At 43.3% G+C, this 17,588-nt stretch overlaps 1 protein-coding gene across 1 annotated transcript; it reads left to right on the top strand.

Moving 5' to 3' along the window:
• The first annotated feature begins 214 nt into the window (after positions 1-214).
• Positions 215-15,785, top strand: LOC139580159 (X-ray repair cross-complementing protein 5-like). Its single transcript, XM_071408707.1, has 13 exons — positions 215-352; positions 631-749; positions 843-955; positions 1,212-1,353; positions 1,598-1,849; positions 2,053-2,239; positions 3,503-3,689; positions 3,803-3,971; positions 4,166-4,327; positions 4,441-4,570; positions 8,775-8,875; positions 15,096-15,212; positions 15,395-15,785. The coding sequence occupies exons 2-13, from the start codon at positions 677-679 to the stop codon at positions 15,592-15,594; spliced, it is 1,833 nt and encodes a 610-aa protein (XP_071264808.1). The 5' UTR covers positions 215-352; positions 631-676; the 3' UTR covers positions 15,595-15,785.
• The last annotated feature ends 1,803 nt before the right edge of the window (positions 15,786-17,588 follow it).

Raw genomic sequence — 17,588 nt, 5'->3', positions numbered from 1 at the left:
GCTGATAAAATATTATTAAATGAGTCACACAAGCAAAAATCCATAAAATTGAGAAATCTTCTGTTTATTCAAGTGAGCTTTACAATTGATATGACAATTATTTAGACAATACAGTATGTTTCATAAATGCGCAATCAATGCGTCTCCACTTCAATCACACAGTAGGTGGCGCTATGCAATTTTAGCTTTACATGAACACACCAACATATTTTTCAACATAGAAAAAGTACTGCACGTTCAAGTGACAACAGAGCACGCAGATATGGTATGAAATCAACACCTGCATCAAGACAAAGCGTGCCGTTAGCTATACTCCGAAACACATTCGTAACACCACACACTCGGTCGCAAGGTATGCTTTATTTTTTGCTGCAAATGTTAAAGGAAAATGTATTGTTATTTTATGGCGATAAATGTCGGCTAAACTAGCTATCCAAAATACACTTACCCGCCAGGAAGAAGTTGAGCATTGAAGTCATCATGCCCTTCCTTCCAAAACAAATCCGTCTTCAAACAATATATATGCTATTAGCTAACTAATCAGAGTTTTATAACAACCACAATTTTTGGGAAAAAAATTCACAAACTTTTAATGACCTCTCCCTGTGTGTCGTGTCATGTCATTTTCAGGGCTCCGCCAGAGCCTTCCAGTACATGTGTAGCCTAGTTGGGGACCATGGCAGAGTGGAACGCCTACTACCAGAATGAGGATGAAGATGTGGACGGGGAAGAAGGGGATGAGTTTGAAGGTAGGACAAACATTGATGGCGATTGAATGGATTAGTACTGAATTGTATGGAGTTTAGTATATGTTGTGATGTAATTGCAATCCCTCTCCCCAGTGGACTATAAGAGCACAGGGCGTGACAGCCTGGTGTTTCTGGTGGATGCTTCCAAGGAGATGTTCATCAGTGGGGAGGATGGAGAGCCCTCACCATTTGACTTGACCATGCAGGTAGATCTGTTTCTCTTGAGCTGTCTCGAACTCTCTGCTTTCCCTTACAGTTTCCTGTCTTTTCTTCACCACCTTCCCCGCCACTCTCTTTCTCTCACTATCTCAGACATGATCAATATTACTGAACTCTCAGAATCATGAAAAGTGACATGACCCATGGCTCTTTCCCACTCACCCTCTCTTTATCTCTCTGTTGTCCTGCTTAGCCCTCTGACAGTGTTGTAATGTATTGTATCTTGTTACTCTCCCTCCCCAGTGTGTCCACAGCGTGTATACCAGTAAGATCATCAGCAGTGACAAGGACCTGGTGGCTCTAGTGTTCTATGGGACGGAACAGAGCAAGAACCCCAGGAACACTTTCAAGCATGTCTATGTTTACCATGACCTGGACTCACCTGGTATGTCTCCCTGGCTGGCAGTTTCTGTGTATGTTCTGAAAGGGTTTTGGAGTCTTCTGGAAGCCAAATTAACTTTTGTTATTATGCTCTCTGTGTATCTCCATTTCCAATATGCTTGTTTTTACTCTTCTTCCTTACCTATCTCTCTGTCTATCCACCTCTTATCTCCTCCACCCATCACTCTCATCCCTCTTGTCTTCTGTCCTGTTCCGTATTCTTTCATCCATCTCCCTCCCTCCCTCAGGTGCCCGTCGGGTGAAGGATGTGGACGGGCTGCGTGGGGAGAACGGTGCCCAGGTGGCAGATGAGACCATGGGCAGTGGGAAGACCAACCTGGGTGAGGCCCTGTGGTGCTGCTCCAACCTCTACAGCGACGTCAAGTTGCGGCTCTCCCACAAGCGCCTCATGATCTTTACCTGCCGAGACACGCCACACAGGGGCGACAGCGAGCGTGACCGCCTAGCCCGCACCAAGGCCGGTGACCTTAAAGAGACTGGTGGGTCTGGAGAAAGGGGACGGGCAGTTCTCAAAGATAGAACACTCATAGTTGTACCTCTATGGCATTTGGCATCCTTGATGTAACTGGGTTGTAGGTGGAGGGTTTTGAAAAGTGGCCTGAAATACATCTTGGTCCTGCAAATGTATAGTTTATCAGTAGAAGTGTATGATACATTTTCTCACTCTCTCACTCACTCACAGGTGTGGTGATAGACCTGATGCATCTGATGAAGCCAGGTGGGTTTGACGTCTCGCTTTTCTTCTGCGACGTGGTGAGCCCCCCCGAGGATGAGGCTGAGCTGGGCCTGCAGATGGAGCCTTGTGGGAAACTGGAGGACCTCCGGAAGAGGGTTCGAGCCAAGGAGATGAAGAAGAGATCCATGGCAAGGTGACAAGCACAGGCTAGCACTGTTTCCCCCACCATTGTATAGGCGGGGCACTGATCTTATAGGACATGTTTACATTTTTCAAACGTTTAACATTTCTCTCTACTAAGGGTGTGAACGTTTAACTGAAATTGGGATCGTTAAAATAAAAATCTCTAACCGAAAAACACTGTAGGGAAAAAATCTCACAAAATTACATTTGCAGTGCAGTTGTCACAAAACTACCACTAACAGCTCCCGATCATAAAGGGAAAAATAAAAATGAAACAAATACCTAATACAACAATGCTTTAACATTTCTAGGGGGGAGAAGTGTCTTTCAAATGATTTTCCATGGATATAAAGCGATCCGCACGTCATTGTCGTTAAGTTGGAAAAATGTCAGAGTGAGACGGAAGCGACAGCAGCGAAGTCCTGTATGGCAATACTTTGAAAAGTTAAATGAGAAGGTGGTGAAATGCGAACTGTGTGAGGTGGAATTGCGCTACAGTAGCAGTACAGGTTCAATGCTTAGCCATCTGAATGGGCCTCACGGTTCCTCCCTAACCATTGTTGGCAGCAGCGCAGACATCCAACAACAGACATTAGATAGGCTCTTCACGTGAAAGATGTGCGATAAGGGACGGCGTGAGAAACTCACAGCGCTGATTACAGAAATTATTGCAGTTGATATGCAGCCATTGTCAATGGTAGAGGATGTCGGCTTCAGTGGCCTGATGGTATTTCTAGGACCAGTCTACAAGATGTCATGTCGAAAAACCATTGATGGCCCGGATGGAGAAATTGTACAATGATTCCTCTGCAAGTACAGAGCTCGAGTTCTCAAACACCATACGTGGCGTTAACAGATTGTTGGACTTCTATGAACACGCTGTCATACATAATTTCAACGAGCCATCACATTGATGAGAAGTGGCACATGAAGTCCCATGTACTGACCTCGGAGAACATGGAGGAGAGGCACACGGCAGAGAACCTAAAAACGTAATTAACTACCATAGTTGCTGAGTGATTGGAGGACAGCAGTAAAGCGAGCGCCATCTGGTAGCCAGGACTGCTGTAGATTGAACTGCATCGCCCCCTAGCGGTCACACGCAGGACCATATCTGCATTGTGAATTCACATGTCATTTTATTATTTTTTGTTATAAAAAATTAAAAAAACATTTTAAATGGTAAGAACATTTTTACATTTGTCACATGCCTACTGAACAGGGCCCTGGTTGCTGATGAGTCCTCTCTCCTCTCTCCTCCTCTGAGTCTCAGGTTGAATCTATGTCTGGGGGAAGGGATGAACGTGGCGGTGGGTGTGTACATCACGGTCCGACAGACCAAGAAGCCTAATGCCGACAAGCTCTACAGAGACAACAACGAGCCCGTCCACACCAAGACACGCCTCTACCACACACAGACAGGCAGCCTGCTGCTCCCCAGTGACACCAAGAGGGCTCAGGTAACTTTTTGGAATCGCAAAGTATAGCAATTATCGAAAGTGTTTCAAAGAAAGTATAAATTCATACTTCTCATGCTGTTAGGGTCATTTCAGTCTAGTGTTTGTCTGTGTAGGTGTATGCAGGAAGGCAGATAGTGATGGAGAAAGATGAGGTGGATGTGATAAAGAAGTTTTCTGACCCGGGTCTGGAGCTGATTGGGTTCAAACCCATGGAGCGTCTCAAACTGCACCACCAGCTCAGATCTGCTCTCTTCATCTACCCAGAGGAGGAGGCGGTCACAGGTGTGTTTGTGTGCGTCCTCCCTAAACACGGAACCTGTCACTGTGATGGGAAGAGAGACGGTGACAATTTAATACATAACTGCCCGTCAAAATGTTATCTGGGGATCGTCACCCATGTTTGCCCTCTGAGTTCCATTATCTTTTGAGTTCCAACTTTAACCCCTTTCTCACTCTGTCATGTTTTTCCATCCCAGGGAGTGCCTGTGTGTTTACAGCGTTGCTGTGCAGGTGTAGTGAGAGGAACGTGTTTGCTCTGTGTAAATACACACGGATCCGTAACTCTCCCCCACGCTTCATAGCCCTGGTGCCCCAGAGAGAGGAGCTGGATGAGGGCCAGGTCCAGATTGAGGCTCCAGGTACAGTCATTGGGTCCCACTGCAGCCGGGGTCTTTTGCCCCACCCCAAAGGATTTCGCACAATTAATATAATTTTAAACTTTCAGACTTATTATAGTGATGTGTATTCTCAGGCTTCCATGGCATCTTCCTGCCCTACGCGGATGACATCCGTAACCTGGACGCTCCTCAGCTCCCCACCGCCTCCGACGCCCAGGTGGAAAAGATGAAGGAGATAGTACACAAGTTACGCTTCAAATACAGGTACGGCCCTTTCATTACAGTGAATAATAAAAACATCACAGCTGTCTGCACAGATTGTTTCCATACCAGGATTTGCATTTTGAAAAAAGTAAAAGCATAAAACACAAGTGTCATTCATGTCTTATGACATGAATGAGTTGAAATTCCCACTTACTCCTGTGTTGTCTGTGTACAGTGCATTCAGAAAGTATTCAGACCCCTTGACTTTTCCCACATTTTGTTACCTTACAGCCTTAAAAACAATTTAATAAATTTTAATCTCATCAATCTACACACAATACTGGGAAAACAGGTTTTTTGAAATGTTTGCAAATGTATGGTTATTAACAAGTATTCTGACCCTCTACTCAGTACTTTGTTTTAGCACCTTTGGCAGTGATTACAGCCTCGAGTCTTCTTGGGTATGACGCTACAATCTTGGCACAACTGTATTTGGGGAGTTTCTCCCATTCTCTGCAGATCCTCTCAAGCTCTGTCAGGTTGGATGTTGAGTGTCGCTGCACATCAATTTTCAGGTCTCTCCAGATATGTTCGATCACGTTCAAGTCCGGGCTCTGGCTGGGCCACTCAAGGACATTCAGAGACTTGTCCCGAAGCCACTCCTGCATTGTCTTGGCTGTTGTTCTGTTAGACTGTGGCGAAGGTTCACCTTCCGAGAACCTGCTCCAGAGCGCTCAGGACTTCATTAAGGATCTCTCTCTACTTAGCTCCGTTTATCTTTCCCGTGATCCTGACTAGTCTCCCTGTCCCTGCCGCTGAAGAACATCCCCACAGCATGATGCTGCCACCACCAATCTTCACCGTAGGTATGGTGCCAGGTGTCCTCCAGATGTGACGCTTAGCATTCAGGCCAAAGAGTTCAATCTTGGTTTCATCAGACCAGAGAATCTTGTTTCTCATGGTCTGAGAGTCCTTTAGGTGCCTTTTGGCAAAACTCCAAGCGGGCTGTCATGTGCCTTTTACTGAGGAGTGGCTTCCGTCTGGCCACTCTACCATAAAGGCCTGATTGGTGGAGTGCTGCAGAGGTGGTTGACCTTTTGGAAGATTCTCCCATCTCCACAGAGGAACTCTGGAGCTCTGTCAGAGTGACCATCAGGTTCTTGGTCACCTCCCTGACAACCTCTTCTCCCCTGATTGCTCAGTTTGGCAGGGCGGCCATCTCTAGGAAGAGTCTTGGTGGTTCCAAACTTCTTCCATCTAAGAATGATGGAGGTCACTGTGTTCTTGGGAACCTTCAATGCTGCAGACGTTTTTTGGTACCCTTCTCCAGATCTGTGCCTCGACACAATCCTGTCTTAGAGCTCTACGGACAATAACTTCGACCTCATGGTTTGGTTTTTGCTCTGACATGCACTGTCAACTGTGGAACCTTGTATAGACAGGTATGTGCCTGTCCAATCAAATTAATTTAGCAGCACAGGTGGACTCCAATCAAGTTGTAGAAACATCTCAAGGATGATCAAAAACATTCAAGATGGCGAACTGAACACAGCAGTGCAGATCACCTCAAGATAAAAACGTAATATTCAATATCTGAAAGTTAAACCAAATATTAGCACTTCACATACTGGTGGGTAATAACCTTCAATCTGGATAACACAAAACACATCATAAGGCTAGAAAAATGTATCGAAAAATATTACGAAGACAAGCAACATCCAAACATGACGGAGAGTAAACAAGGAGAACCAATCTCTAAAAGAAAATGCGGCGACTCGACGACTTAAGGTTTTCACCACCGGGAATGGTAAGGGTGGAAACCGATCTGTTAAAATCGATAAAAGACAAACTGGGCATACTTGAATTAGTCAGTAAAGATAGGAGTTGAAGGCGATCCTCGAGATGAGTGATGAAAAAACTGCGACAATGGAGAAAGATACAAACAAGCTAAAAGGGACATCTTTCTGAGAGAAGCCTTACTTGACATAGAGACTAGATCCATGAGAGAGAATCTGGTACTTACTGGTATCCAAGAGAAAGAAGTTCCTGAGGGTGTGGTGAGGGAGTTCCTCCTTACAGCGCTTCAGATCCCACACGAAGCTGTCGACAAAATCCAACTTGAATGTGTACACCGTTTCGCACAGAGATATGAGTGCCCAATCTTTGCCAAATTTTTATTAATTTTTTACCCCTTTTTCTCCCCAATTTTGTGGTATCCAATTGGTAGTAGTTACAGTCTTGTCTCACCGCTGCAACTCCCGTACGGACTCGAGAGAAGCGAAGGTCGAGAGCCATGCGTCCTCCGAAACACAACCCAACCAAGCCGCACTGCTTCTTGACACAATGCCCATCCAACCCGGAAGCCAGCCGCACCAATGTGTCGGAGGAAACACCGTACACCTGGCGACCTGGTCAGCGTGCACTGCGCCCGGCCCGCCACAGGAGTCGCTAGTGCGCGATGAGACAAGGATATCCCTGCCGGCCAAACCCTCCCTAACCCGGACGACGCTGGGCCAATTTTGCGCGCCCCATGGGCCTCCCGGTCGCGGCCAGCTGCGACAGAGCCTGGACTCAAACCCAGAATCTCCGATGGCACAGCTAGCACTGCGATGCAGTGCCTTAGACCACTGCACCACCCGGGAGGCCTAAATTTGGTTTCTTTAAAGATAAAATAAAGGTTAAAAGCCTGGATAAAAGACTTGCTGGCACAAAAATATGCATGAATCAGTTCCCGAAGGAAAAATCAGAAGACACAGTATGTGAGGATGTATTGTGATGGAAGGTGGGGTGTGTGTGTGTGTGTGTGTGGAGTTAAGTGGATGAAAAAGGATAATGGTTGCTAATCCCAGAGCCCATGTGTGTTTGTGAGCAGGGGTTGTGAGAGAGCTTTCTGTTTTGTGCAGATATGGGATACAGTACCAGTCAAAAGTTTGGACACACCTACTCATTCTAGGATTTTACTTTATTTTTACTATTTTCTACATTGTAGAATAGTTGTGAAGACATCAAAACCATGAAATAACACACATAGAATCATGTAGTAACCAATTTTTTTTTAAACAAATATATTTAATATTTGAGATTCAAGTAACGACAGTCCGTCATTACTTGAAGACATGAACAATTTCAAGGACTTTGAAAGTTTCTTCAAGTGCAGTAGTAAAAACCATGAAACTGGCTCTCATGAGGACCGCCAATAATAAGAAGATACTTGCTTGGGCCAAGAAAAACGAGCAATGGACTTTAGACCGGTGGAAATCCAAATTTGAGAATTTTGGTTCCAACCACCATGTCGTTGTGAGAAGCAGAGTAGGTGAACGGATGATCTCCGCATGTGTGGTTCCCACCGTGAAGCATGAAGGAGCAGGTTTGATGGTGTGGGTGTACTTTGCTTAACCAGCATGGCTACCACAGCATTCTGCAGCGATACGCCTCCCATCTGGTTTATACTTAGTGGGACTATCATTTGTTTTTTAACAGGACAATGACCCAACACTCCTCCAAGCTATGTAAGGGCTATTTGACCAAGAAGGAGCGTGGTGGAGTGCTGCATCAGATGACCTGGCCTCCACAATCATCCGACCTCAACCCAATTGAGAGGGTTTGGGATGAGTTGAACCGCGGAGTGAAGGAAAAAGCAGCCAACAAGTGCTCCAGCATATGTGGGAACTCCTTCAAGACTGTTGGAAAAGCATTACAGGTGAAGCTGGTTGAGAGAATGCCAAGAATGTGTAAAGGGTGGCTACTTTGAAGAATCTCAAATAAAATATGTTTTGATTTGTTTAACACTTTTTTTGGTTACGACATGATTCCATATGTGTTATTTCATAGTTTTGTCTTCACTATTATTCTACAATGTAGAAAATTGTAAAATAAAGAAAAACCCTTGAATGAGTAGGTGTGTACAAACGTTGTACTGGTGCTGTATATATTATCTGCAATATTAAAGCTGATCTACCCCTAAAATATAAGTATTATTTTTAAACATCTCAAGGATGATCAATGGGAACAGGATGCACCTGAACTCAATTTCAAATCTCATAGCAAAGGGTCTGAATACTTATGTCAATACTGTATTTCTTTTTTTCTTTTTTTTAACTTGCATACATTTATAAAAACCTGTTTTTACTTTGTCATTATGTATATTGATGGGGGGGGGTTCTTTAATCCATTTTAGATAAGGCTGTAATGTAACAAAATGTGGAAAAAGGGAAGGGGTCTGAATACTTTCCGAATGCACTGTATTGCTCTTCCTGTGCTGCAGGAGTGGTGCCTTTGAGAACCCAGTCCTACAGCAGCACTACAGGAACCTGGAAGCCTTGGCACTAGATCTCATGGTTCCGGAGCACATAGAGGACCACACCAGTAAGACACACACAATCACACACCACATGCTTGCTACTTCTACCCAGAGCCATATATAGAGTGTTCGGCCAGGTTTTAGAACAGCTGCCATGTTAGTACCTTTATTCTCGAAGTGTTGGTGATGTAACTACGAGAGCGCCTATTACAATTCCCTATGAAATGACCTGCTGTAAACAAGCAAAACAGCAGCAAACTTAAGACGTTTTTGTTATTCATATGGGATGATGTGTATCCAAGTCTGTACAGTGTTGCGGTTAGGGTTGTAAAGGGAGTGTACGTACAGTTGAAGTCGGAAGTTTACATACACTTAGGTTGGAATCATTAAAACTCGTTTTTCAACCACTCCACAAATTTCTTGTTAACAAACTATAGGTTTGGCAAGCCGGTTAGGACATCTGCTTGTGCATGACACAAGTACCTTTTCCAACAATGGTTTACAGACAGATTATTTCACTGTATCACAATTCCAGTGGGTCAGAAGTTTACATACACTAAGTTGACTGCTTTAGAAGCTTCTGATAGGCTAATTGACATCATTTGAGTCAATTGGAGGTGTACCTGTGGATGTATTTCAAGGCTTACCTTCAAACTCAGTGCCTCTTTGCTTGACATCATGGGAAAATCAAAAGAATTCAGCCAAGACCTCAGAAAAGATTGTAGACCTCCACAAGTCTGGTTCATCCTTGGGAGCAATTTTAAAAAGGTACCACGTTCATTTATACAAACAATAGTACGCAAGTATAAACTCCATGGGACCACACAGCCGTCATACCGCTCAGGAAGGAGACCCGTTCTGTCTCCTAGAGATGAACTTATTTCGGTGCGAGAAGTGCAAATCAATCCCAGAACCACAGCAAAGGACCTTGTGAAGATGCTGGAGGAAACGGGTACAAAACTATCTATATCCACAGTAAAACGAGTCCTATATCGACCTAACCTGAAAGGCTGCTCAGCAAGGAAGAAGCCACTGCTCCAAACCCGCCATAAAAAAGCCAGACTACGGTTTGCAACTGCACATGGGGACAAAGATCGTACTTTTTGGAGAAATGTCTTCTGGTCTGATGAAACAAAAATAGAACTGTTTGGCCATAATGACTGTCGTTATGTTTGGAGGAAAAAGGGGGAGGCTTGCAAGCCGAAGAACACCATCCCAACCGTGAAGCACGGGGTGGCAGCATCATGTTGTGGGGGTGCATTGCTGCAGGAGGGACTGGTGCACTTCACAAAATAGATGGCATCATGAGGTAAGAAAATTATGTGGATATATTGAAGCAATATCTCAAGTCATCAGTCAGGAAGTTAAAGCTTGGTCGCAAATGGGTCTTCCAAATGGACAATGACCCCAAGCATACTTCCAAAGTTGTGGCAAAATGGCTAAAGGACAACAAAGTCAAGGTATTGGAGTGGCCATCACAAAGCCCTGACCTCAATCCTATAGAAAATGTGTGGGCATAACTGAAAAAGCGTGTGCGTGCAAGGAGGCCTACAAACCTGACTCAGTTACACCAGCTCTGTCAGGAGGAATGGGCCAAAATTCATCCAACTTATTGTGGGAAGCTTGTGGAAGGCTACCTGAAAAGTTTGACCCAAGTTAAACAATTTAAAGGCAATGCTACCAAATACTAATTGAGTGTATGTAAACTTCCGACTTCAACTGTATATTACTAGAAATTTTCTAATTTTACTAGTAAACTACCAGAATTGTGGTAGATTGAATAAAATCGTTTAAATATATCACAAGACATCTATTGACCTTGTTCGGTATTCACAGGTATCACAGGTTTTGTAATCATCTCTGGCCTTCTGTGTTGCCTTATCACATGTACAGGTACATGTGGTACAATAAAGGTACAATATATTAAGTATGTGAATAAGATGATTTTTAAATAAATATAACAATTGTGAAAAAAGTAAATACACTGAACAAAAATATAAACGCAACAATTTCAACGATTTTACTGCGTTACAGTTCATATAAGCAAATCAGTCAATTTAAATACATTCATTAGCCCAAATCTATGGATTTCACATGACTGGGAATACAGATATGCATCTGTTGGTCACATATACCTTAAAAAAAGGTAGGGGCGTGGATCAGAAAACCTGTCATTATCTGGTGTGACCACCATTTGCCTCATGCAGCATGACACATCTCCTTCACATAGAGTTGATCAGGCTGTTGATTGTGGCCTGTGGAATGTTGTCTCACTCCTCTTCAATGGCTGTGCGGAGTTGCTAGATATTGGTGGGAACTGGAACACGATGTCGTAGACGTCGATCCAGAGCATCCCACACATGTTCAGTGGTTGACATGTCTGGTGAGTATGCAGGCCATGGAAGAACTGGGACATTTTCAGCTTCCAGGAATTGTATAGAGATCCTTGCGACATGGGGTCGTGCATTATCATGCTGAAACATGAGGTGATGGTGGCGGAGGAATGGCACAACAATGGGCCTCAGGATCTTGTCACGGTGTCTCTGTGCGTTCAAATTGCCTTCGATAAAATGCAATTGCATTCGTTGTCCGTAGCTTATGCCTTTGCATACCATAACACCACCGCCACCATGGGGCACTCTGGTCACAACGTTGACATCAGCAAACCGCTCGCCCACACTACACCATACTCGCTATCTGCCCGGTGAAGTTAAAACCGGAATTAATCTGTGAAGAGCACACTTCTCCAGCGTGCCAGTGGCCATCGAAGGTGAGCATTTTCCCACTGAAGTCAGTTACAACACCGAACTGTAGTCAGGTCAAGACCCTGGTGAGGACAACGAGCATGCACATGAGCTTCCTTGAGACGGTTTCTGACAGTTTATGCAGAAATTCTTCGCTTGTGCAAACCCACAGTTTCATCAGCTGTCCGGGTGGCTGGTCTGAGACGATCCTGCAGGTGAAGAAGCTGGACGTGGAGGTCCTGGGCTGGCGTGGTTACACGTGGTCTGCGGTTGTGAGGCCAGTTCGACGTACTGCCAAATTCTCGAAAACGACGTTGGCTTATGGTAGAGAAATGAACATTAAATTCTCTGGCAACAGCTCTGGTGGAAATGATTGATGAGTGATGACACGTGCATGCTCCCTCAACATCTGTGGAATTGTCTTGTGTGACAAAACTGCACATTTTAGAGTGGCCTTTTATTGTTCCCAGCACAGGGTGCACCTGTATAATGATCACGCTGTTTGATCAGCTTCTTGATATGCCACACCTGTCAGGTGGATGGATTATCTTGGCAAAGGAGACATGCTCATTAACAGGGATGTAAACTAATTTGTACACCAAATTTGAGAAAAATACACTTTTTGTGCATATGGAAAATCTATGGGATCTTTTATTTCAGCTCATGAAACATGGGACCAACACTTTTTTTACACGTTGTGTTTATATTTTTGTTCAGTGTAGTTGGAAGAGTTGCAGAGTTAATTTTAAATAAAGCCTTTGTTGATTAGATGCTTTTTTCATTAATTAGGCTATTTTCTCTTGAACCACATGGTCTATGTACTAGAAACTCATGGACAATATGGACTCTGATATAATAAATGAACACTATACACTGAGTGTAAAAAAACATTATGAACACCTGCTCTTTCCATGACATGGACTGACTTGGTGAATCTAGGTGAAAGCTAGTGTCCCTTATTAATGTCACTTGTTAAATCCACTTCAATCAGTGTAGATGAAGGGGAGGAAACAGGTTAATGAAGGATTTTTAAGCCTTGAGACATGGATTGGGTTTGTGTGCCATTCAGAGTGTGAATTGGCAAGACAAGATGTTTAAGTGCCTTTGAATGGGGTATGGTAGTAGGTACCAGGGTCACCGGTTTGTGTCAAGAACTGCAACGCTGCTGGGTTTTTCAGGCTCAATACTTTCCCGTGTGTATCAAGAATGGTCCACCATCCAAAGGACGTCCAGCCAACTTGACACAACTGTGGGAAGCATTGGAATCAACATGTGCCAGCATCCCTGTGGAACGCTTTCAACACCTTGTAGAGTCCATGTTCTGACGAATTGAAGCTGTTCTGAGTGCAAAAGGGGGGGGTGCAACTAAATATTAGGAAGGTGTTCTTGTTTTCTACACTCAGTGTATATGAATACATTTTATAACAGTTTTTTAAGTATAAATTACCAAAGTTACGATAGATTGCCATAGATTTTCTGATAATTACTGAAGATTCCAGTAAGTTTGGTAAATTACGAGGAGCTTTGCCACCTTAGTTGTGGTGTCAACAAATTCCATATCTGCACTGGACATCTTCATAGGTTTTGAAAACTCAGAAATAAACAGCACAACGTAACAACACAGTAACTGGTATGGAGGAGATGGTGGCACTCTCGGATTGTTAAAGAAGAAACCGCATTGGCCCATCTCTCGCTATATATACAGTACCAGTCAAAAGTTTGGACACACCTACTCATTCCAGGGTTTTTCTTTATTTTTACTATTTTCTACATTGTAGAATAATTGTGAAGACATCAAAACTATTAAGTAACATATATGGAATCATGGAGTACACAAAAGTGTTAAACAAATCAAAATATATTTGAGATTCTTCAAAGCAGCCACCCTTTGCCTTGATGACAACTTTGCACACTCTTGGAATTCTCTTAACCAGCTTCATGAAGTAGTCACCTGGAATGCATTTCAATTAACAGGTGTGCCTTGTTAATTTGTGGAATTTCTTTCCTTTATGCGTTTGAGCCAATCAGTTGTGTTGTGAGAAGGTAGGGGTGGTATACAGAAGATAGCCTTATTTGGCAAAAGACCAAGTCCATGTTATGGCAAGAACAGCTCAAACAAGCAAAGAGAAATGACAGTCCATCATTACTTTAAGACATGAAGGTCAGTCCAGAAAATGTGCAGTCGCAAAAACCATCAAGCGCTGTGATGAAACAGAAATACCTTATTTACATAAGTATTCACACCCTTTGCTATGAGACTCGAAATTGAGCTCAGGTGCATTCTGTTTCCAATGATCATCCTTGAGATGTTTCTACAACTTGATTGGAGTTCACCTGTGGTAAATTCCATTGATTGGACATGGTTTGGAAAGGCACATACCTGTCTATAAGGTCCCACAGTTGATAGTGCATGTCAGAGCAAAAACCAAGCCATGAGATCGAAGGAATTGTCCGTAGAGGTCCGAGACAGGATTGTGTCGAGGCACAGATCTGGGGAAGGGTACCAAAACATTTCTGCAGCATTGAAGGTCCCCAAGAACACAGTGGCCTCCATCATTCTTAAATGGAAGAAGTTTGGAACCATCAAGACTCTCCCTAGAGCTGGCTGCCCGGCCAAACTGAGCAGTTGAAGGGCCTTGGTCAGGGAGGTGGCCAAGAACCTGATGGTCACTCTGATAAAGCTCCAGAGTTCCTCTGTGGAGATGGGAGAACCTTCCAAAAGGACAACCATGCAGCACTCCACCAATCAGACATGTATGGTAGAGTGGCCAGACGGAAGTCACTCTTCAGCGGAAGGGACTGGGAAAATAGTCAGGATCGAGGGAAAGATGAACGAAGCAAAGTACAGAGATCCTTGATGAAACCTGCTCCAGAGCGCTCAGGACCTCAGACTGGGGCAAAGGTTACCCTTCCAACAGGACAATGACCCTAAGCACACGGCCAAGACAAAGCAGGATTGTCTACGTGACAAGTGTCAATGTCCTTGAGTGGACCAGCCAGAGCCCGGACTTGAACCGGATCGGACATCTCTGGAGACACCTGAAAATAGCAATGCAGCAACGCTCCCCATCCAACCTAATAGAGCCTTCAGAGGATCTGCAGAGAAGAAAAGGAGATACTCCCTAAATACAGGTGTGCCAAGCTTGTAGCGTCATACCCAAGAAGACTCAAGGCTGTAATCGTTACAAAAGGTGCTCCAACAAAGTACTGAGTAAAAGGGTCTGAATACTTGTGTAAATGTAATATTTTTAAAAATAATTTAGCTAACATTTCTAAACCTGTTTTTGCTTTGTCATTATGGGGTATTGTTTGTACATTGATGAGGGGAAAAAAAAATTCAATAAATGTTAGTTAATTCTGTAACTTTACAAAATGTGGAAAAATGAACGGGATCTGAATACTTTCCGAAGGCACTGTATGCGCCTTTGGTGCTACCTATACACAAAAATACTGAAGACAAAATCTTTTGGCAGTGTTCATACTCACTTTTTCTTGTCCATTCTTTGTTTATCCTCTCTCTCACTACCTCCCTCTCCTTCAGTGCCCAAGGTGAAGATGATGGACAAGTGTCTTGGTTCCCTGGCTCAGGAGTTCAAAGATCTGGTGTACCCTGCTGACTACAACCCAGAGGGCAAGACTGCACCCAAACGCAAACCAGGTGAGAAATCTATAATCTACATTTCTGAGATATTGTTCACTTGCTATGTGTTCCATTGGAGAGATTTACACTTGCGTCTGGCAAATTGGGTAAAGAACAGTATAGTCGCTGGCAGCAGGAGCTGTCTCACTGTCGATATACTGCAACAAATATTGTAACATCCTGGCCCTGTGTGTGTTCAGCTGAGGAAGCAGGCGGAGCAGAGAAGAAGCCTAAGGTGGAGATGTCTGAGGACGAGCTGAGGGCTCACGTACAGAAAGGCACCCTGGGTAAGCTGACGGTGCCCGTGCTAAAGGACGCCTGTAAGCAGTTTGGGGTGAAGGTCACAGGGACCAAGAAACAGGAGCTAATAGACGCCTTGAAGGCACAGCTCGCAAAATGAGGCGTAGATGTCAATATATGTTTCTGTCGATTTTCTGGTCAGAAGTACTTGGTAGCAGGATTATTGATCAGTCTTTGCTTTGGGGTTCCATTTTAAGGTTTCTAACCAGAGATATCTAGTTTTTCATTTACGTTGCTTATTTTTATATGTTTTAAACTTTGTAATAAAAAAATAAAGGGTAATTGCTTCAAGTTTAGTTTGTCTGCAGTTTTTTCACATATTTCCTAACCTCGGTAGCCAGTACTTTGTTTTGGGTTTACTCTCTCCTACATATTTATTTTGACAGTGAAGCTAAAACTTTTAATTTGGCTCTATACTCCAGCATTTTGGATTTAAGATCAAATGTTTTATATGAGGTGACAGTACAGAATGTCACCTTTTATTCAAGGGTATTTTCATACATATGTTTTACCGTTTAGAAATGAATGCTGCACTTTATGTATCTAGGCCCCCATTTGAAAGTGTCATACGGTGCATTCTGAAAAAGTATTCAGACCCTTTGACTTTTTCCACCTTTTGTTGCATTACAGCCTTATTCAAAAATGTATTAAATCGTTTTTTCCCTCATCAATCTACACACAATACCCCATAATGACAAAGTGATGGCGGCTGATGAATGGCACGATAATGGGCCTCAGGATCTAGTCACGGTATCTCTGTGCATTCAAATTGCCATTTATAAAATGCAATTGTGTTCATTGTCTATAGTTTATGCCTGTCCATACCATAACCCCACCAACACCATGTGTCACTCTGTTCACAACGTTAACATCAGCAAACCACTCGCTCGTATGATGCCATACACATGGTCTGCAGTTGTGAGGCCGGTTGGACGTACTGCCAAATTCTCTATAACAACGGAGGTGGTTTACGGTAGAGAAATTAACATTCGATTGTCTGGCAACAGCTCTGGTGGACATTCCTGCAGTCAGCATGCCAATTGCACACTCCCTCAAAAGTTGAGACATCTGTGGTATTGTGTTGTGTGACAAAACTGCACATTTTAGAGTGGCCTTTCAGTGTCCCCAGCACCAGGTGCACCTGTGTAATGTTAATGCTGTTTAATCAGCTTCTTGATATGCCACACCTGTCAGGTGGATGGATTATCTCGGCAAAGGAGAAATGCCCACTAATGGGATGTAAACCAAACATTTTAGGGAAATACTATTTTTGTGAGTATTGAACATTTCTGTTATCCTTTATTTCAGCTCATGAAACTTGGGACCAACACTTTATATTTTTGTTCAGTGTAAAAGGTTTAGCTTCACTGTCCAAATAAATACATAAGGGAGTGTATGTGCAATTGTTTATCTTTTTTTTTTGTCACTTTTGGATTCTAGGTTTGTTATCTGGGTAAGTTATCTTCTTTGGGGAATTGATCCTCATGAGTTCCTTGTCTCTGCATGGATTATTGTTAAGTATGTAAGACTTGGCCTGGGCTTGTTGGGTAACAGCTTGTTTTGTAAAAACAATGTCAATATCTTGTGTCCTCTTTCTCCTTGGTTTCATAATTTATTTGAAACTTTTTTTTTTAAATGCCTCAGAAAATAAATGCAGTGACTATTTTCTGGTGGTGTAACTAAATCAAAAGAGCTCTTCCATTAATTGTGTCCGTTTTTATGTTTGGAGAGATCAGATGTTTTTTTCAAAAGCTACATTGGAACATTTTTGGCCACGCCCTTTATATGAAAATAAACTGAAATCTCGGGTTTCGAAGTCTCACGGGAGGGACTACATTACGCAGATAGGTCTGACGCAGGCTATGACAATCGAATGACGTTTTGCGCATGCTCATGGAGATCTACGGAGCTAGAAGGGGGGGAAAAGTGCAAAAGACAAAGGACTAAACAACCCAGGAAAAGAGGCTAAACGATTAATTTCACCAGGATTATGACACGCCTACTACAGTAGTATCGCATAAAGAGAAAGGTATGTGGCAACAGAAACATCTACGAAATATGAAAGGTTTCACATGCATGTTTACGCTATCAAGA

This window comes from Salvelinus alpinus, chromosome 7 (genome assembly GCF_045679555.1).
Source record: "Salvelinus alpinus chromosome 7, SLU_Salpinus.1, whole genome shotgun sequence".
Taxonomy (NCBI): Eukaryota; Metazoa; Chordata; class Actinopteri; order Salmoniformes; family Salmonidae; genus Salvelinus; species Salvelinus alpinus.
The sequence above is the reverse complement of the archived record's forward strand: the minus strand, read 5'-3'. Positions and strand labels throughout refer to the sequence as shown.